This window comes from Sinocyclocheilus rhinocerous, unplaced genomic scaffold, assembly GCF_001515625.1.
Source record: "Sinocyclocheilus rhinocerous isolate Xijiao unplaced genomic scaffold, SAMN03320098_v1.1 scaffold2542, whole genome shotgun sequence".
NCBI classification, from domain to species: domain Eukaryota; kingdom Metazoa; phylum Chordata; class Actinopteri; order Cypriniformes; family Cyprinidae; genus Sinocyclocheilus; species Sinocyclocheilus rhinocerous.
This window is the reverse complement of record NW_015633236.1, coordinates 108,788-130,407: the sequence shown is the minus strand read 5'-3', so window position 1 is coordinate 130,407 and position 21,620 is coordinate 108,788. Positions and strand designations below refer to the sequence as shown.

Genomic DNA, 21,620 nt, shown 5'->3' with positions numbered 1-21,620 from the left:
AATCAAGCTTGACTACAGAAACTGTACACAATGCATTGCATACGTGAAAAATCTTAATTTGATGGATGTGAGGGACCCATTTATAATTTTAATGCTTTCATCTTGTACTTGTGGCTAAGTTCAGTCTATAAATGCCAGTGATTTACATTAGGATGACCAGACGTCCTGGTTTGTTGGTGTCCTGTCTCACCGTTTTACAGCAAGTTTAAAACAGACAAGTACACTGCAAGTCTGCAACAAGCAAACGTGTAGTGATTATTTTCACCAACAGAGGGCGCTGAAAACTACACTGATGATTACTTGCTTGGTCTCGCCGCTTCTTCAGCCATGACAAACATAACCTGGAGAGCAGAGCACTATTATCATCAATTATCAAAAGAGACACGATTGCCGCTTTCAAAGTAGTCACATACTTACTATTAGTTAGCTATTAATAACTATTCATGGTGAATTTAAGTACTGTTTGTATGTAATGTCTGTAACAGGGTGGGGCATTGTTTTGCACACAATTTTAAAAGTTAAGGTTACCAAAGCCAAAGGTTCACAAACACAGCTGTTAAGTAGCCATGAAGACCAACGATGATGTTATTATGTGGAGATGTCAACTTCAGCACTTCATTTTGCTACGCGGAAGTAAGCTATTTTATTTGAATGAGCGACATTTCCTATTAGCTGCTTTAGATAGATAACTAGAAGTGAAGTAAACGGTAAAACTATCTGCGCTACCAAGCAGTGTGTTTATGATTACTTTAATACATTAAAATAATATTACAACAATATAAACTAGCACAATGCACTGTTTTGTACAGGTAAAATAACAGGACCTGGATGTCACCGGAAGCATTTCACCTTTTAGTTGCAAATAGCCTTGACATCATTGAAAAAAGACATAAATCCAGAACGAATATTTAACGGCCAAGCAGTATTAGCCGATAGGATGTTGCTTCACAAAAGCAGTTTTTGGCATGACAGTCGACCGCAGGTATTGGAAAAACTTGTGAGTACTTTCATGAATGAATATTTCAAAGACAATTCTAAAGTTTTATCACAAGCTTTAATCACTCTGTGTATGTTTACAACACATTTTTAGTTTTGGCAAATAAAGCTGTCATGTTTCTTAAGCATATAAATCAATACATGAAATTTAAAGGGAGAAAAAAACATTAAAAATATTAAATATAAGTTTACAGTTGAGTTCAAGACTGAGTTCAAGTTATAGCTCTTTCAACCAGGAACTGAAAACTGGTCTTCTCATTAGCATTACAGTATATAAACTACTGCATAGGACAATGCAAGGCACAGTGTCATAAGTGCACTTAAACTGAGTGAAGAAACAAACTATGCTACATTAAAGGCAAGTGAATGATGGCTCATTCTTCCTCTCTGTGGAGCAGGCTTGATTCCTCAGCCCGAGGATGGTCTCTAGCACCTTGCGGGCTCCGGAAAGAAGTCCCTGAGGTCAAACTAAGGAACGACTGATGTGAAGAGCAATCAGAAGTAATCAGTACCAGTTCTGGTGTCCATAACATGGTGGTCTGAGAACTACAAGTACTCACAGGACAGCTTTTGGTAAGTGAATATGGATGCTTGAACTGTTGGTTAACCTATACATTGTTCAACACATGTCCAAAACAAAAGGGCTACACATAATATTTTCCATATTATTTGACACTTGTACCAAAACACAGTAGGGACTTTGAAAAGGCCACATATTTAGGGTGGGACTGCTGAGAGTCATGATCAGCGGTGCAGTTTACAGCATGACAACACAACATGCCTGAGGAAAAAAAAAAACAAGTCTGAAGAACAAAGCCATTTGTGTTTGAGCTGATATTTAAAAGGGAAAATGAGGGGGTGGCTTCAGCCAGAGGCAAAACTGAGCAGTTAGAAAATGTATAAGCCTGGTACGCAGTAAATACACGAGTACTTCAGCTGAAATAGAGAGTGATAGGGTGATAGTGATTTTCTTTTTTCACAGTGTCGGATCACTTAGAGGACTATGAGTGCCACTTAAAAATAAAATCAAAATAATAATAAAATATATACATTAAAATGACAATATAAAGGAAAATGACCTTTCACTTTTAAAAAAGTAGACCTTTTACATATAATAAAAGGTAAACATTATAATTAATGTTTAAAATGTTAAATCATCTCAATAATACAGTGCTGCAGGGATGATGTATTTTTGTTGGCAAATGCTGAACAGGTTTTTGTTTTAATGCCTCAAATAAGGTCTGCGGTGAACACAAGCTCAAAATATTTTCCTGTGCTATTCTATGACATACAATACACCAGTAATACCCCCTAGTGACATTTTTAAAGCTTTTACTTGTCTTGAAAATGGCAGTTGCTAACAAGTGGCTAAATGAGACTACAGAGGCTTTCGGGGACATTAGGCACCATCACGCTAAACAGGAAAGCATGTCTACTCAATAGTCTGCTTTTACAGCCTCGATGTGTTTAAAATCGCACTCTTGGAAACTATTCTAACTCAAACTTTCAGGGAAAATGTCACAGTTGTAAACTTCCACGAGGGGGTTTGAAGTCACAACGGTTTTGTTTCCAGACGGACCATTAAAGAATGTGGAAATCCTGTAGAATTTCACCAATCGGATGACGACTTGAAGAACTCCCAAAGTGTTTCCCATTTTGTACGCCTTTATTCATCGGACATTCAGACAACGTTCCATGAATGTGATGTCTGAGGCTGAGACTAGAGTAATGTTAACTTCCAGGTTAGATTGCATTTAAAATTATTTATATTATTTGTTACTTTTAACTACATTTTTTAACATTAATGAAATAAACTGTTTAAAATATGTCATAATTTGAAACATGATTCATCTAAGATTTATCTATCTATCGATTTAAATTTTTGAATTAATACATTGGTGATTGATTTCTTCATTTTATTTTATGTGGCACGTACAGTCCTCCATACTTTTAGTCCTCCATCGGCTCATTTTTAATAGAGGAAAATGAGAGCATTTTTAAAAATGTGTGTAGGCAGAGTCATTTGAGAAGACAAAATACAGGCCCCTTCAAAAATCAGAATGTAAATGCGTATGAAATATATAACAATTACAGCACCATTTTATGGCATCATTGTTCTACACCTACACTGTATAAAGATAAAGGTCTGATGGCTCACAGAAATGTGACTAAGTACACTTCAGGGCATCTCGGTTTTAAAAACACAAGGAAATATAAATGATTCATGGGATAATGTTGTCACGAGATACATTTTCCCTTTATCTTCACACAGTGTGCTTGATTGTCACTCTTTTTGATGGATAACATTATTTTACATATCTTTGAATGTATAGTACTGTAGCGGTTTATTATCAGTTTTGTTCATTTTAAATGGCCCAAGGAAGATGCATTCCTTACTCTCATCTCTCTCTCTTTGCGTCTGCTCTACCTCTATTGATGAGTTGGCCATCCTCCAGAGAATTTCCCTTATTAACTAGCTCGAACTGCTGAAGCATTGACTCCAGAAAGAGCGCAATATTGATTTGAGGTGACTGAGAGAAAACCAGCTTGTACGGAGGAATGGATTTTCATTTTTTCATAAGCCTCGAGAAACCGTATAATATAGCCGGTTTAAAAAAAATCCAATGGCTCAGAGTTGAATCTGAAATGTTGGATTGGAGATTGGCGATGTCGCACCACCTTGGTTCAAGAAACCACAGTCCCGTCTGAGACTTCTTTGGCTTGAGAAGCGAATCCCGTAAGGCAATGCGGGGGAAAAATTAAGGCACTTGTTTTGGACAGTGTAGCTCTCCACAAGACATACACACCGAGGGCAAGACCGCTCATTGTCCTGAGGGACAACAGGCGGATGGAGAAAGGAAGGATGTACAGCAGACTGGAGGCGGTTTAGGGTCTGTTATTCTGCCCAAAGCTTTGGAGGAGAGTGGGTGTTCACAGTTGGAGAAGTTTTATCCTCACACGATAGCACAACAGCTCCTGCAGGCTGCGCAGCCCCGTTTTTGTTTCTTTGGGCTGAAGATTGTCAGGATGGCCTCATCAAATACTGTCTTTAGTCCCTTCTGAGTCAGTGCCGAACACTCCAGATAGCACTGGGCTCCAATCTGTGGACGTCAATATACAATTTTGAAACAAAACACTCAGCTTTAGGTTAAAGAGACAGGAAACCACAAAAGGAGAGGTTTAGCAGAATGTCTGAGCTGCTAGTTTCCATATAAAGAAAATTGATAGTGACCATAGATTGTCGAGATCCTACAAAAGGAAATTGAAAATTCACTGAAAATGTACCTTGAAAATCATGCTTGACAGTTGTGGTCAGCATTCATTCTCATTGAATGCAAAAGAGTAGCTCAAACACTGTTAAACATCTTTCTTTGTGTTCCACAGAAGAAAGTCAGTCATATGGGACGACAAACTTGGAACAACATGAGGATGAGACAGAATTTTTATTAATCCTTTCAGTGCTTTGCAAAACAGTGGTGAAAGTTTATGAATCATGCGTTCTATTGTTGGATACCTGGACAGATTGAGAATAAAACAACTGCAATTTAAGCCAAACCATCAAACATATGAACACCCATCACCTCTCTGGCTAGTTTGAGGCCTTGCTCATAGGTCAGTGGCTTCTCCTTCATCTGGAGCAGACGTGCCAGTGTCTTTGGGTCATCTCGCAAGTCAATCTTCAATAGAAATAGTAAAAAATAGAAAAACAATCCAAAAAATTAATTGTTGAACATTTTATTTTTTTGTTTTTATTTTTATTTTCCATAAATATTCATATTTTGACTTTGATCTGTTTGAGCTTCATCTGATAATAGAAAATAATAATAACTATTATTATTACTATTATTAATAAAATTAATGCTTTATCTGATAATAAAATACAGCAACAATAATAATAAATTATCAGTTAACAGTAATTAATAAATTCTCTGATAATAAACTAATAAAATAAATAAACCGGGGCAAGTCGTGGCCTAATGAAAGATAGAGAGTCGGACTTGTAACCCGAAGGTCGCGGGTTCGAGTCTCAGGTCAGGCAGGGATTGTAGGTGGAGGGAGTGAATAACCAGCGCTCTCTCCACCTTCAATACCACGACTGAGGTGAAACCCTTGAGCAAGGCACTGAACCCCCAACTGCTCCCCAGCTCCCATTGGCTGCCCACTGCTCTGGGTGTGTGTTCACGGTGTGTGTGTTCACTACTGTGTGTGCACTTGGATGGGTTAAGTGCAGAGCACACATTCCGAGTATGGGTCACCATACTTGGCCACACATCACATCACTTCACTTCACTCACTTATAATAACAAAGCTAATAATAATTATTATTATTATGAAATCACATTACTGTCTGAACTAAAAAACTCCTGCACCTGTGTCCCGATGAGGATGTAGGGCACATGAGGCATGCAGGATTTGAGCTCAGATACCCATTCCTCCTGCACATTGTGATAGGAAGCTGGATTCACGACAGAGAAGCAGATGAGAAAGACGTCTGTGTTGGGGTAGGAGAGGGGCCGCAGCTGGTTGTAATCCTCCTATATGACGACGAGTAAAGTAAGGCCTGCTTTAGACTCAGTTCATCTCTCTTACAACTGAAATATGATGCAAAAGATCTTTTTGAAAAACAAAATTTAAGTCAAAGAGTGCAGATGATTAATTTAAAGGTTAAAGATTCATTTAAAGCTTTTTTGTCCAACATACCCCCATCAGTTGCGCTCAATTTACATCATTGTATAAATGTACACATTTGCAAACCAACAGACTTTGAATTAAGGACTTTCTCTACAGTGTGCATATTCATTGTGATAAAATAATGCAAACATGTCTCGGGAATTATAGCTGTGGAAAGCACAGTCTGGGCGGTAATAACAAATATTTTAATTGTTGATTGGTGTTATTTTCAGGTATTAAGATACTTCAACACCACACCAGAAATGTGTTTCTTTTGACTATTATTATTCTGAATACCTTTCAGCAATTATGATTCAGTTTATTAAAGTGCCTGGGTGAGAGAGGCCAATTTGATTGTTCCTTTAATGAGACACTTTAGCTTGACAGTTCAGGAGGATGTCATGGAGAAGTGTTCTTGAAAAAGATCATTACATTTATAATCATGCTACCATTCAAAAATGTGGGGTCAGTTTTTTTTTTTTTTTGGAAAGAAGATATTACTTTTATTCAACAAGGATATCAAAATTGGTAGTAAACATTTACAACGTTACAAAATATTTATATTTCAAATTAAACTTTCTGTTCATCAAAAACATCCTGGAAAAAAATGTAATGACAAAAATAATAAGCAGCACATCTGTTTTCAGCAGCGATAATAATAAATGTTTCTTGAACACAAAATCAGCTTATTAGAATGATTTCTGAAGGATTTTACAATACTGTAGTTTTTACTGCATTATTTCTTAAATAAATGCAGCCCTGGTGAGCATAAGAGACTTTTAAAAATGTTTAAGTACAACCTAATTTGATTTTGCAGGTACCCCTGGTGGATCACTGGATTAAACCATAGTGAAACAGTTAAAAAAATTAGTATTCTGAGTCAATAAATGTAATGTTCTGGTAAAATGTTACACGTAGAGCATCATTCTTATTCATGGCTTTATTCTATCACTTATTATGAAATGCAAATGAACATAAATAATGAATCATCACATAGATGCTCCTCTGTATCAGTGAACTGCTTATGGGAGCAGATGTACTGGATTATATAACTTTCATTTATACAGCAATGTGCGGCTCACTACATAGTCAGTGTTTTCAATTCTGAAACGCAGCAAATATTCTTCATTACAGCTCATACTGTGCTTGCTACAGCTATATGTCCTAAGAAACGTTTACTTAATTATAACCAGCTGAACAGTAATACTCACACTTTAGCTTTCTTTATTAGCTCAAGCAGAAACAGTCCTTGAAACAAAGTAAAAAAAGTGACCCTCAGTGCATTGTTAGTAAAAGTTGGTAAATATTTATACTGTTATGCAAATCAGTACCCTATAGCACTTTTCACCAGTCTAGTACAGTATCTGAGACATGCAATGTAAAATATGCATATAATGCTATTTTCCCTTGTATTGCATGTTTTTGCATATAAAAGAATAGTTTATTTCCTCATAATTTATTCAAATTTATACACTGTTAGAAACTACATCCTGTTTAATGAATGCCACCCCCCTGTGCAATGTCAGCAACTGCCATAGTCCTTATAAGAGAATATTCCTCATGGGAATAAGAGAATTCCTTATAAAAGCCAATAAATCTGATGCTGAAATTGTTAAACAGATGAGTGGAAGTGACAGTAATGATGAATCATAAAAAAGAAAGAAAATAATTACTGTATGTGACTATTATTTTTTCCAACCGATTTAAGTTACAACACAAATATGTTGCAATGTATTCTAGGATTAAAACTCTAACAACTGGCGTCCCATAAGATGCGTATTACAGGGCCGGCTGATTCTGTGATGCCTTTAGACGCACACGGAAAGTAAACAGCTGGGCTTTGGTTCAGAGGCATCTATCTCTTCAGGCTGTGTATGAATATTCATGTGAGTTTCCTTTTGAAGAATCACTGCAATAAGCCAAAATCAAAGTCATTATTGTTGGCTGACATTGACAAAAACAACCTAGCCTGTAGTTTGTTGTAATTTCAAGTCAGTGCTTGCAGCTTTATTTACAACATTATTCAAAACTGGCTGTAAATTCTTCCATTAAACGTGACTGTGATGCAAAAGGAGTTTACATTCAGAGTGATCTGATGCATGACCACAAGAGTTTCAATTGATGACATTAGACTATTTAGTAGGGGAAAGACATTAACCAAGTGAAAAACATGATTTTTGTGTTATGTCTGGTTTTATTCGGCTGTATATTCATTGCTATTTGGTAACAATAGTGAAGTTGTAATTGGATTTTAATGCATTTGAGGGCAGTCATCTTTTTGAGGTTTTGTTATTGTGTGAATAAGGTTTAAAGTCGGCATGAAATAAAAAAAATCTGAAATGCATGTTATAGATCTTATTGTGAATGATTCAGCTATACATAATGTTTATTTTGTCACATTTTTTACCTTGTATTTATAATTAAAATGTCGTAACTCGGTCTTCCAGTAAAACGTCAGACTGCTATCTGGTGATGTATGTCGGACTTTTCCAATCATTTTGTCTGCTTAAACCCCGCCCCTTTTTTACAATATACTGCAAGCTCTAAATCTTTAAATCTGCCTCCACTTGAATGTACATCACAGTATAGAAGGAAAGATCTGCTTCTGTTATTGTGACTATATAGACTTCAGAAGCATTAACTCACTTGTCCAGCAGTATCGTACAATCCCAGTAAGTGCTGCCTCCCAGATACTGTTACATTCACTGAAAAAACGAAAACAACAGTAAAAAAGGTTTGTTACATTCATTATGCATATCAAACAGAAAAATACTGTGCAGAATATGCCTATAAAATGTGTGTTTGTCCAGCAGTGTTTCTGCTCCTGCTGTATCACATCCCTCTGATGTACTTCCAGAACTCTGGACCTGCTGTTTGGTTGTGGGTGGGAACGGAGGTTGATTTGGAACAGGACAGCTGTCAACAGCAAGGGGTGACCGGTTTTGGAAAACAGGGAGGGAAGAGCGGTGTGTGTGCTCGCATACATATTTCATTCTGTGTTGCGGGTGATGAGGGGGAGAGAACGGCTGTGTTGACACAACCAAAAGGAAAAAAAACCCCCAGACAAGTCAATCTTTTGTCATCAAACAGCACGCAATAAAAGACCACTGCTGAGAACAGGAGAACAGCTGGACTCAACATTTCACAGAGGTTTCAAACAAACCGCAGATACTAGTCCGCTGTGTGTGCACACTCTTTTCAAACTCAGTGCTCTGTTAGTGGTTTGATGAGACCGATTAAAAGAATGCGTGCTTAAAAGAAAGAGGCTGTGACGTGAAAGGTGGCCCTCACCAGATTCTTCAGACCTCAAGCACCTTCTGAGACACCCTGAACTGAATTAAATCTTCTCAACTACATGATGGCCTGGAATACTGATGACTGGGACCATAAAAAGATTATACCACATATTTCATAACCCATCAACTGTACTGAGCCAGATACCCATGGATGCTTCCAAAATGACCAATAACCTTCCTGTCAGAACCAAAGCACTTCCTGCAAACTATAGATCTGGCGTCCTTAATGAGTTGAGAAGCTTCTGGAAAAGGAGAAGACCGCCTCTCCAACATCCCTTGAAAATAAGCCCAGCAAAATGTTCGGAAGAAATTCACCACTGATAATTCAGATTAAACACTCCAACATAATGGCAATAAAAATATGGCAATGCAAATTTTGAGTACAGATGAACACCACTGATTATAAAAAATAATCTGATCTTTAAAATCTAGGCTCTCCAATAGGGTTCACCTTTTATCCTGCTGCTTTCAAGCTTCACAAATAACAAAAAAAGCACCATAAAAGAGTGCTAGGGTCCATACAACTTGTGTGCTAGATTCCCGGTCCACTGAAGTCATATTATAGCTTTGTGTGAATATCAATGTCTAATTCATGAACAAACTGTTAAGAGTCAGATTTTTTAAACGAATCAGCTGATTCAGTTTACGAAACCATTTTGATTATACCAGATCCTCTTTCAAGGAAAATACATTTACTTTGCAGCCATATTTGCAACTCTTCTAGGCAGCTATTTTGGGCATTCAAGACAAACTCCTATCTGCTTGAATGGAGAAATCTTCAAAACTGCTGGCAAAACTCTAAAGCCCGGTTCAGACTACATGATTTAAGCCCGATTTTGACACGATCTGCTTGACGTAGGGTGTCAGGTGGATTCGTAAAAGACAATGGGCGTCGGGACACAAGATTCAGTCGTTTCATCTCCTGTAGTGTGTCATAGTGCACGACAACCGATACCACGCCTGTGACGCTTCACGACTTCAACACAGAAAGACTAGCATGTTCAATTTTTTCCCCGTCGTCCACGATGAGTTCCATCACATTTGTGATACAGGCCCATAGGAGCACAGAAGTGCCTTCATACATGCTTTCAAACAAGCCGAAACGAAAGAGAGACTATGGGTATCGGTCCTTTCTCAAGGGATTACCGCGACAGAGTAAAAAGTAAAGTAAAAACTATTTTACCTTGGTTCTCTTAGAAAGTCCTCTTCATGCAATCCAGATTTGTGTCCACTGTCGGGTTTTCTTTCTTTTTTGGGATTTTCTGATGACAAGACAGGGCAGAACATGCTGTTTGCTAGCCATTGTTTGTTTACGCTCATGTCACCATCTAGTCCCACGCTATTGATGGCAGCAAGCATGTTGTTAAAGACTGCAAGCGAAGAATGATCGGGTAGCAACATGTAGTCTGACATGTTTCTTGTTCACGACACGACAAGATTTTAGAAGTCAAAATCGTATAATCTGGCACGGTGACTGTCGTAACCGACAAAAAAAATCATGTAGTCTGAACCGTGCTTCAAATTTGCGATGCAGTTCTTGAATCAACTCACTGATTCGACAATCCAGTTCCAGCGATTAACAGCTCACTTGAGGGGTTGATTTTCATGGAATATGAAGTAAAAATTTTATTTGATTCTCACCATCATATGATTTCAAAACACTAAGAATATACTACAAGTCATATGGACCACTTTTATGATAATTTTATAGTGTTCTGTTGACTTTTTAAATACCTTTTTTGATAATATTTCATTATGAGAAGTTTTTTTTATTGTTCCCCAAACAACAAACATTTTTGAAATTATGCTGAATGCATAATTTGAATAGTTCTAGTTAGTCACAAAAACGAAAACCCTAAAGCAGTTCTTACGCTAGCTTAACTGTTTCACTTGAAAAGGCATAATGTTTGTTTCATAAATTATGATTGCAAAAAGGGTCTGTGCGGCCCTTTTAAAATTCAAATGAAATTTTCAATCATATCTTACACCGCTTTAAGCGATTGCTAATCTCAATGCTAATTTTAATAATCATGTGCTCAACACTGGGGACAACAGACAAATACAAAGCAGCACTAGCTCTAATGCCCCTAACTTAGCCATATGGAGGTACAGGGGGTCACTGAGGAGCCGCGTGAACTGTGGTGTCTTTCTGAAAGGCATTGCAGCTGCAGGAAACCAGCCAAGCGGTGTTTTGATTAGATGTGCTTAGAAGTTCTTTCCCTGTAGACTATGAAGATGGACCAGAAACAGTGGCCTTGAGTCTGTTGCTGTGTATCAGCTGTTCCTGACAGGTCCTTTTACCAGCACGATTCTTTTCCCCTCTTGGGGCTGGGCTAAATAAGGAGTCTAATCTTTTCCTCACTTACTGATTCTCTGACTTTTTTTTTTTTGCCTATAAATACAAAGCCACTAGTACAAAAACAAGGCTGGGGTGATGTGAGGTGAAAGTTTGAGAGAAGTAGAGAAATTCAAGTCTGTAGGGATGGAGAAGGTTTGGTGGCTGTGAATCAGGCTCTCAGCTGTTCTCTCCAGTCAGCTGCTTTTCCCCATGAGGCTCGAGCTTTCTGTAAACCCCAGCCCCCATTCTGTGGCCTGGAGAGAAATCAATGTTGTGTTACAGTCTCACTCAAGCAAGCCTGACCCACTGTTGTGAAACGTGATTTGGGGCGTCAGAAGCCCACACGCCCCTCCAGACCTCAACATTCTCCATTCCTCTTTTCTCTTTCACAGACTGGCCTGTGACATTGATTCAGCCAATATATCTGCATTCAGTGAGCTTTAGCCTATAAGAACAGTACAGCGAATTGTATAGATACTCACATGGTAATAGCAAGAGACTGCAAATTTAATTTAGACACTTTCCATTCCATCACCAGGGCATTAGTTCTCAAGTGATAACCATTTATTGTAGACGCTTTCACTACTCTCTCACAATTGACACCCATTTTTCAATGGTGGACTGTTGTCCACCATCCATTCCCATAAAATTGTCTTTTAGCAATAAATATATTGGCATCTTAGATCTGGTACTGGCAATCGGTGCATTGTGCACCATTCAGAGTGCAATTGTCACAACTGTTTTATGTCAGTAAATTGGCCAATGTCACCACTCAATTCAACCTTTACATCAACATGCCAAATATATCCACTATGCTCTTGCAGAGTTGTGATCCATAAATTGGTTTCTGTTTTTTGAGTGGGTGGCATTCCTGAAGTGTGATTTTTTTTTTTTTTGTACCACTAGTGTTTCTTTAAAGGCATTGGTGGGTCAATCTGCAAAATAAGCCACTGGGTTTTATCCTCTTTTCAATTCCTGTTGCTGCAGCACTGTGCTTGCCAGAGGGAAGTGTACATAATCTACAAACACATTTTGCATAGCATAACTAAAAAAGACATTAATGTGATTAATCTTGTATTCTGAAGCCAAAAGAATCTGTAATGCCCTTACACAGCACTTGCTATAAGATTGAGCTTTTGCTTGTCAGTGAACGTTTTGTCACAGTACTTCCACTCAGCAAAACATGAAATGAGCTCAACCACTCCACTAATTATGCATTTTCATTTAATTACTTATTAGGAACTCTTTCTAGGTTTCTATGAGCCACTTCTCTTTAAGGTCTTACTCAAAAATATTTAGCTACATTTATAATATTACTTGAAGGGACAGTTCACCCAAAAATGGAAATTCTGTCATAATTTACTTACCCTCATGTCAGTACTATTATGTTTTGGACCTAGATTATCTAGAACAAATTCAAGTGAGCTTTAGATGTAACCACGTAAATAGAGTGGGGGAACTAACCAGAAGAGTAATTTTTCAATTTATGAGTAAAATAAAGCCTGTGGTAAACATAAGGTGACGATACTTTGACGTTTTGTTCTACACCCCAAACATTCTTATCTAGTTACTTATAAAAACATATGTTTTAAAAAATAAACATAACAAATTTGTGTTTTGGGTATGGATGTGTGTAATTTACATTGTAGAACAAAATGTCAAAGTATCGTCAAATTATGTTTACCACAGGCTTTTTTATGTTTACCAGCAACTTTTACTCATAGTTCAAAAAAAGGTTTACTTCCTTCAACCACTCCATTAGACACAACTTTTATTCTTTCCACCAACTAACCACTAACCAAATCTGGCATGTTGATACCACTAACCATCAAACCACATGCACAGGATTACGGGATATCACCAGCAGCAAAGAATAAAATATCTTTTTCAAAACTGGTTTCTGGTTTCCTTTATTGGTGTTCATTTAAATATATAATTATTATTGATATCAGTGTTAATAAACACAATCTAACTGATAGGCTATTGTTTTATTATAGCTCAGAATATTATTGCTCATGGTGATCTTTCAAATCAAAACCCTGTGCTTTACAGATCTGCCAAATCAAGGAGAGATCAAATCAAATGGAAAATGTAGTTGAAAGATAATGAAAAAAAAAACCAATAGGTGTTAAATTAGCAATCTGTGCCGATACAACACCAGCTGTGGTGAATGGAGCGTTGCAGCACAAAGAGTTACCATTAGCTATGGCATAGATGAGTGTTTAAATTTGAAAAGTGCTACTTCCCAGCCTGTCCCTAACTAAAACGAACTATAGCTTTCCAGCTGTAGGTATTTTAATATTGAGCACGTGGCAATATCCACAATTCAGTATCACTGGTGGATTAGTTGGTTTTGTTAGGAGTGTGGGAGCCACACTAGACGATGACTCATCTCAAACGCATTAACAGGCACTGTGTCATGGACCGGGAATGTCATTGGTTTGTTTTGGACAAGAGAATTCAGATCCTGTGGGATTTATGGACGGAAACCATAGTCCCAGATACTGTTGGGTTGAGCTCTAGCTCTCGTAGATTGCAATCACAATGGTTCTGGTGAAAAGAATATCATTTTAGTTCAATCACTCATAATGATGATCACAGACATAATTGGAAAAGTTAAATTATACGATATTACCTTTTCTACACTCTAAAAAATGCTGGGTAAAATAGGGACAAATTGTATTTAACCCAGCATTTTTTAGAGTGTAATGTACACTACCAAAGTTTTGGGTCAGTAGTTTTTTTAGTCTATTAAACAATATAAATATATCTCCAAATAGCTGCTGCTTGGATTGCTCAGTTCACCATTTTACTACACGTTTTGAAAAAGCTGCTTATTTATTAATTATATGTTCACTTATAATTCAATTACCATATTCCCAGTGCTTCCTATATTGCAAACTGTTCCATTACTGCTGAGGCATGAATGAATTTCATAGTTTTTCAATTAAGACCAATTCTGGCATAGCAACACAGTAAAGCTTTCAGTGGCCTACAATGGCAGCTCTGTGCTCTTTATACTGCACATTAAGCCACTATGTGACAATTCGCTACTTTATTATGATGCTTTGTCAAGGCCTCTCTCCAGGGGCCTAATATGAATGTAAGTGATTGATTGGCCCTGGAAGAATATTGTCTCTCTTCTCTCTCAATCTTTCATTCTGTACTACTCTATACTTTCATGACATGTACTGTAAATGACGGCAGTCCACCTCTAAATGGTGCTTAGGCACTTCTAACTTTTACATAGCATGACTTAAATTTGAATTCACATCTGTTTGCCAGCACACTATAAAGGAACCAATTAAAAATGCCTTTATGTGTCCGCTATTCTTTATGAGCAAAATTAATTGTAAAAATTGAAACAGGTTTCCAAAACACTCTCACTGTTGGATTCTGGTTTGGATTCTTAACAGTCTTGTGGCAAACTTAAAGTTGTCTTGGCAGGAGAAAGTATTTAAACATTAAAAATAAAATCATCACAGCTGTAAAAACCACAAGGTTAAAGTCTGCTCAGTCAGGCCTTTATTTTTTTAAAGGCCTATTTTTTACAAAAAAGTGCCTGCATTCAAACTTTTGTTCTGTGACATCCATTTAGTGTCCTCTGGATGACCTCACTCGTCAGCTTAATTCAATTGCAAGAGTTGACCGAGAATCACACTCCCTGAAGATCTTTCCATCTCATTCAACTCCCAAGAGTTTAAAAGTTTTACTCACTCCTTGAATGAGTTCAGTCTGTGAGTTTGTCCTGAGCCTGCACTGGCCAGCTGGACGAAATTACAACACAGGATACTATTAAAATCTCATAAAAAGAAAAAGAGTTCTTCTTTTTGGCACAGCCCAGATAAACATGCCTCATTTGATCGTATGGCACATTAGAGCGAAATGTGCAATAGAAAATCCTTTGACAATACCTGCTTTAAGGTTCTTAAGCTATAAAAAAACACTTTCACAAATGAGAGCCAAAAAGATTGGGGCTAAAATTTTTTTTTTTTTTCATTTATGTTTCATAGTAATTCACAAGCTTTTTCTCTCCAGCCCTGGAAATATGTGAATCACTCAGTCCTTGTGGTATCATTAATCATCTAAAGACGCTGAATAAGAGATCTTGCTTCAAAATGCAAACAGTGTAAATATGAAATGACAGCAACTCACTCCACTGCTTTTCCAACTTTTCCACTGCTAATAATGTCAATTGAAAAGACCTGTATTGCATTTGGAAGATTGCATTAGATTAGAATGATTGCAGACATCTACTTTTGTAGCACTCCTTATATTAGTGTCATTTTGAATTTTTCATCTTAGAATTTTTTTATAGTTGGGAAAACTGATAATAAGAGATCTTAGCTACATCCGAAATCACATACTGTCTAGTAGGTGCTATAAACATACTTTTCGACTGTTAAAAAATGTGTTTTTTATATAGTATGAATATGGGAGGTATGAATAAACATACTATTATTCGCTATGTTGTTACTGTCACGTGACCTACCAGTGTCAGTTGCGTCCCTTCACTGCCACTTAAAAATCCTCTTCTGTGGCCTCATGGGATAGTAAAGTGTCTCTGTGGATGTTGTAAGGTACTTTTTGCGTTTGGTATCGGGGCATTTTAACGAGTACGAGTACGAGTACAGGAGGCCAGTATCGGGCCCGATACCGATACCAGTATCGGTATCGGTGCATCCCTAGTATGAATAAACATACTATTATTCGCTATGTTGTTACTGTCACGTGACCTACCAGTGTCAGTTGCGTCCCTTCACTGCCACTTAAAAATCCTCTTCTGTGGCCTCATGGGATAGTAAAGTGTCTCTGTGGATGTTGTAAGTCAGGTACTTTTTGCCTCCTGTTCTTTTTTGAATACTATGAATTCAGATACACTGCTTTTTTCATGTACTGTCTTTCACCTACTACATAGTATGGAAGTAGGCATATGGACACAGGACTTGTTTGTAATTTTTCTTCCTACAAGTTCTTTTAAGAAGAACTAATTTATGAGGGAAGTGTCCTGCTGTTTCCAGAGGATGTTGAAGCTGACCTGTCTGCCACTGTGTAATTAGGACTTGACCCTCATAGGATTCTGGGAGCGTGTGTCATAGGGGGCTTTCCCCTGATGAGAAACCAAAGCCTTTATGCATTCATACATATCATACAGTCATTCATACATATCATACAGTCAGAGAGAACAAGAAAAAACTTAATGGATGGCAACACATTTGTAACCATAACCCACAGTGGTTCTACAAAGCTATAACGCCTACAGTACAGTAGGCTACTGACAACGCGTTTAGATTGCGTCTGTTCCTGTGATCAACAGGTTGCGTCTCTCGCGAGCTCTGACTCTCACTGATGCGCAGCTTGTTGCTATTTACATTATTTAATATTTACCTCTTGCGCCACATAACTTGTCTTTTGACGTCCCTAGAACAGTAAGGTAATGGCCAACGACCTTAAAGAAGATTTAAACACTTGTTTTAGTATTTTTGTTCAACTATTGTTGAATAATGAAACTGATACTGATTCGGAAGCAAAGCTTTCAGGAACGTTGTTGCTATGGTTGCATATTTAGTCCAAGCAACTTCTGTTTACCAAGCTATTTAAATTTAGTTGAAAACATATTGATGAAATGTGTAGGCTATATTTAATTTAAATGCTACACACTTTTGAAATTCATTAAGTACAATATATAAATTTTTATTAACCCTACATTAGAGGGCTCTGATCCCCAAACTATATGTTTCTACTTTTTAGTATCGGGCCTCAGTCCTCGCTCTGGCAGTTGATATATCCTCTTTCAGATGGCTATTCTTGGGACCGTCCCCTACCCGACTGCAGTGGGGGGCGGTAGACAAGGATTAGACAGACATAAACTGCACTTCATAAACAGGGAATTCAATTGAATGCTTTGAGCTGGAAATCGTCTTACCTGCATAGTGATCGAATACAGTTGGTACATATTCCTCGGGAAAAGCATCGTTTGCGTAACTCATCAGCAAACAGGTTTTGCCCACAGCTCCATCGCCGACCACAACACATTTCAACATCTTTTTGGCCGCAGTATCGAGAGGATCGCTGCTACTGCCTCCATCCTCAACCGCTTCCACTGCGTTCTGCCTACCTTTCGAGCTGAGAGTAGGCATGATAGTTGGGCAAGTCCAGAAACTATATCCTCCACAGGTAGTCAAGTCTTCGGTCGACTAGAAATACCAATCTTTAAGACGTTAGTCTTCGTGTGACCAGTTGAAACACTCGAGTTAGCGTGTCGTACGGTGCGCAGGCAAATCCGTCAAGTAGGTGACCCACGCTTTAGCTCGCGCTTCCAAAACAATCCCTCGCCATCGACAGCAGTTTCAAGAAAACTCACTATAACTCCTACAACTTGCATTCCGATATTTTACATTTTGCTGATCCGACGACGAAACCGTTTCAAAAACAGTGGCTGTGGTTTCGGTTTAATTCCTTCATACTCCAAACAGCTTTCCACCTTCGCCCCTACGCGGCTACGCATCGTCAGTGCCAGGAAATCATTGGTTTCCTAGCGAATTCCATATTAGGCAGGAGTGGGCTGGGAACAATAGGGGCTCTGTCCACAGCCTACTCAGACAGGGACTTCAGCGGCACAGGAGGGGCGGGAGGACGTCCCGAATCTAACTGCGTTTCCTAAAATATGGCGCCACAGGGAAGGATGGCAGGAGGTGGATTTTCATTCATTCACTTTCGTTCTTTATTTCTTTCTTTCTTTCTGATTGATAATTCAATAATTTTGACTTTCAGTAATTAATCTAGCCTGTAGTTTTTTTGCTTATTAATTTATTGTGTTCATTTATTCATTTTTTTTTTTCTCGAAGGCTTTATGATGAAATACACTCAGGTTTCATCTGAAATGTGTTGAATGAACATAACAAGTTTTATGAAATATTCACGATGAATACTGACGTGGTACCATCATACTGACGTAATTAAAAGCACTCTGCATCCCGGTGTAATCAAGATTGCGCATAAACCTTCCGTAAATTCATGGATTATAACCCTATCCCTTAGTAACTCACTTGAACTTTTACATTTACTTTTTTTGCTCACTTAAGATGACATTCCCATCATCTACAGTAACTCTTGAGTTTCCATGTAACTAATTCGCGCGCAAAAGGCACCATCTGTTGCATGTGACTATCTCCATGGCACCGGGCATCGCTCTCGAGATTCCTGTGCCAGTCAATTTTTATTGTTACAGTTCGCCAGTGCGCAGGCGCAAAACAGGGGAGCGCGGAGCCTGCAGAACTGCGAGCGCTCCGTGGTACAAAGGACCCATACCAGTCAGGCACGGCGCAGCGTTACCATGATCTTCTCCATCCCACCGATAGATTGCCATCCCGCCTGCATCACTTTAACGACCAGCTTCCAGCAAGTCCGCAAGCCTGACCGACGCTGCCCGGCCGCAGAATGCACGGGGGAAAAAGGGGACTGGTGGCACCACAGAACACTTTTTTGGAAAATATTGTTCGTCGCTCAAGTGGTAAGATGATCGCTTTCTTCAGATTGCAGTAGCCGATAAAGCAAAGGGGAAAGTCTTATGATGTCTTAAGATATGTTTCAATTCTCTTTTTCTTCTTTCTAACTTTAATAATGCGTAGAATTATGCGTAAAAGTGGAGCTCGTGAGTTCATTTCCATAAATATGGAACATTTTTTACTAATCAGAGTAAGATTAAATATTTAGATCTGACGCGCCTCAAGTCATTTTTATAAAGTCTTCTTTATTGAGTGCTTATAAAAACATATTAAAACCGAGAGCTACAAAACGGAAAAACAGCCGTGAGCTAAACATGACCGTTCCATTACCATAATAATAGTAATTAAACACAGTTAACAACACATCGCTCGATCGCATCTCAAAACATTACCTTTACTATTGCTATCCATTATCAGCATTAATGTATTAATGCATCAGTAAGACTTGATTATTATATGGCATCAACTGCCTAGTGCCCACACTCGGGATGAATCTCACGCTGGGAAACATTTATTTGCGTCACGCTTGTAAAAAATGCGTTTTTTCTTTTTGTTTTGGAGTCACACAAGCAACCATTTCGTCGCACAACCCACCTTTCTTGCTTACTTGAGTTAAACTTTAAACCAAACATTTAATCTGATACTTTAAGTTTATTATGGTTAAATTGATGTGTGACTTATCAATTATTATTTTGTATATATTTTTAATTTATTTATGCTGTGTAATCACTTTTTTTTTAACAATTTATATTATTATTATTATTAGTAGTAGTAGTAGCAATAGTAATAGTATTAGTATTATTTGTATTATTTTTACTATTAACCAAAGAGTCAAAGAGGCTCTAGAATCATCAGTTTATCTGCATGTTCAATTCTCAGTTGTTTGTATCATCAAATTATTTTTGATCATAGCAAAAGTTAATTTAAAGGTGATGCAGTTTTTCTTGGCTGTTTTGCTGTGGATCTTCTCGTGTGTGGAAGGCTTGTTGCCTGTGGTGTGAATTGCAGAGTCATTTTGTGTCACATACAGTTTCCGTGTGAATCTGCCACATGCAGGTTCCGTATGAGTTTGTGTTAAAGGACCTCACCAGCAGAGGTCACACATGATTATTGCAACAAAAGCTGTTAATATCTCTTCACTCTATTTCACATAACACAAACTTAAAATTTAAAGACATAGATTTGGGTGTTTTTGTGTATACATTTAGACCAGACAGTTGTTTCTAATGAACTATGTGTGTGTGTGTGTGAGTGTTTTTTTTATGTGGTACCCTCTCATAATACCATGCCCTGACATTTGCCGTGGGCAGCTCTCTGACCTCCGAGGGTCTCTGAATCTTCCACACACTCTTTTCTAAATCTGACGCAGAGCTTGCATCTTTTGAGAGGAAGGCTCCACATTATTTTCATTGTAGTAACGAGATACTGATATTTGTAGTCTTTGAGCTCTTCTGTCACTGTGATCATTGTTTAATGTTTAAGCGATGCAGTGAGTGGAGGAATTTCAAATTTTAGTGCAGATAAAGTTGTTCAGCAGATCTCATACTGTTTCTGGACATCCTCCCCTCATCCCATTTCAAATTAAAATTTGCTGACTGAATCTGAATGGACTGGATAATTGATTCTTGCATTTAAATGAACATTTATTTCCTTGTCATAGGCTTTTTAAATAACTAATTTACAAGGAAGTTCATGCATTCTGTATCTGGATGAATGAACACTTTTACAGCCGTCGGTACAAGGCACAAGTCAAAGACAAAGTCAGGAAGAGTCAGTATTGCGTGTCAAGAATAGAAATGAGAGGTTGCATGTAATTAAAAGGCAAGGTTAGTGTCTTCTTCCTTACCACAGTTTCACCAAGGTACATTTAAAAATGTATCTAAAGCCTGTGCCGATATGCTGCCAATGAGCTGCCAGCTCCAACTGAGGCTACATGCTGATGGTGATACAAATTGAAATTTGGGAGTGAAGAATAGAGAACGTATTGATGATGAACATGCCAAAACTCTCCTTGTGGAACGTTTTAGAATTGTAGAGCTGGTAATTATTTACAATCTGATTATGCAGCTATAATAACAAGCCAATAGTGTGCAGGTGGTAAATAAAGGAAGTGAGCACTGTGTGATTTATGGGATAAATTGGAGAGAGTTTGGAAGGATCTCAGTTGGATTCTAGAAGGGAAGTTGAGGTCTTTTATGTTGTCTTTATGAAGTTAGTAGGATAGTGAGGTATCAAAATAATATTTTCAGAAAGAGGAGACATGGTTTGGTTTGACTACAAAAAAAAAAAAGAAAAAAACACCACTACCTTCGTCATTTTAGTTGAAACCCCAAAACACCATGCACTTGGCAGCAAAGTTGAACCGGGTGTAATAAGTCAAGCTATCAAAACTCTGAATTATTGTCAATTATGTAATAGCCAATAATTATCCAATCTCTGAGCATAATTCTGGCAAGATTTTAAATTGTTCAAGCAATTTGTTTTTCATATACCTCTTATATCGTCATACGCAGCATGTCCACCTCAAAATAATGAAGCCTTTCACGAGTGCAGCTGTCGAAATGATGTAGGTGTTTCTGAGGCTTTGTGTCTCTGTCCCTCATTTACAACCCAACACCTCCCTGTAGGTCTTCTCCTTTGTTTGCGGACAGCAGAGTTTGTTTGAGTTTTTCCAGTCCACTTAGGGGAATCGAGAAACACAGCTGGGGGGTAAACAAAGTAAACTTTCATAAAGCTTTTTACCTTTACATATCATTGTTAGAACAGCAAAAGCAGTGCATATTTCCCTCCAATTTTCTTATGTAAGTAGAA

The 21,620-nt window shown here is 37.9% G+C and overlaps 2 protein-coding genes across 2 annotated transcripts in view; one reads left to right on the top strand and one right to left on the bottom strand.

Moving 5' to 3' along the window:
• Positions 1 to 2,156: 2,156 nt before the first annotated feature.
• Positions 2,157 to 17,881, bottom strand: LOC107743974 (rho-related GTP-binding protein RhoJ-like). The gene is made up of 5 exons (XM_016557435.1): positions 17,228 to 17,881; positions 8,314 to 8,372; positions 5,367 to 5,531; positions 4,578 to 4,673; positions 2,157 to 4,097 (listed from the first exon to the last, which is right to left on the bottom strand). Exons 1-5 carry the CDS (start codon positions 17,439 to 17,441, stop codon positions 3,951 to 3,953), a joined length of 681 nt encoding a protein of 226 aa, XP_016412921.1. The 5' UTR covers positions 17,442 to 17,881; the 3' UTR covers positions 2,157 to 3,950.
• Positions 17,882 to 18,618: 737 nt separating this feature from the next.
• kcnh5a (potassium voltage-gated channel, subfamily H (eag-related), member 5a) overlaps positions 18,619 to 21,620 on the top strand; it is a 78,425-nt gene continuing 75,423 nt past the window's right edge. The window contains exon 1 of the mRNA XM_016557433.1: positions 18,619 to 18,814. Within this exon, the coding sequence (XP_016412919.1) occupies positions 18,742 to 18,814 (73 nt within the window). The 5' untranslated portion in view covers positions 18,619 to 18,741. The remainder of the gene's footprint in view (positions 18,815 to 21,620) is intronic.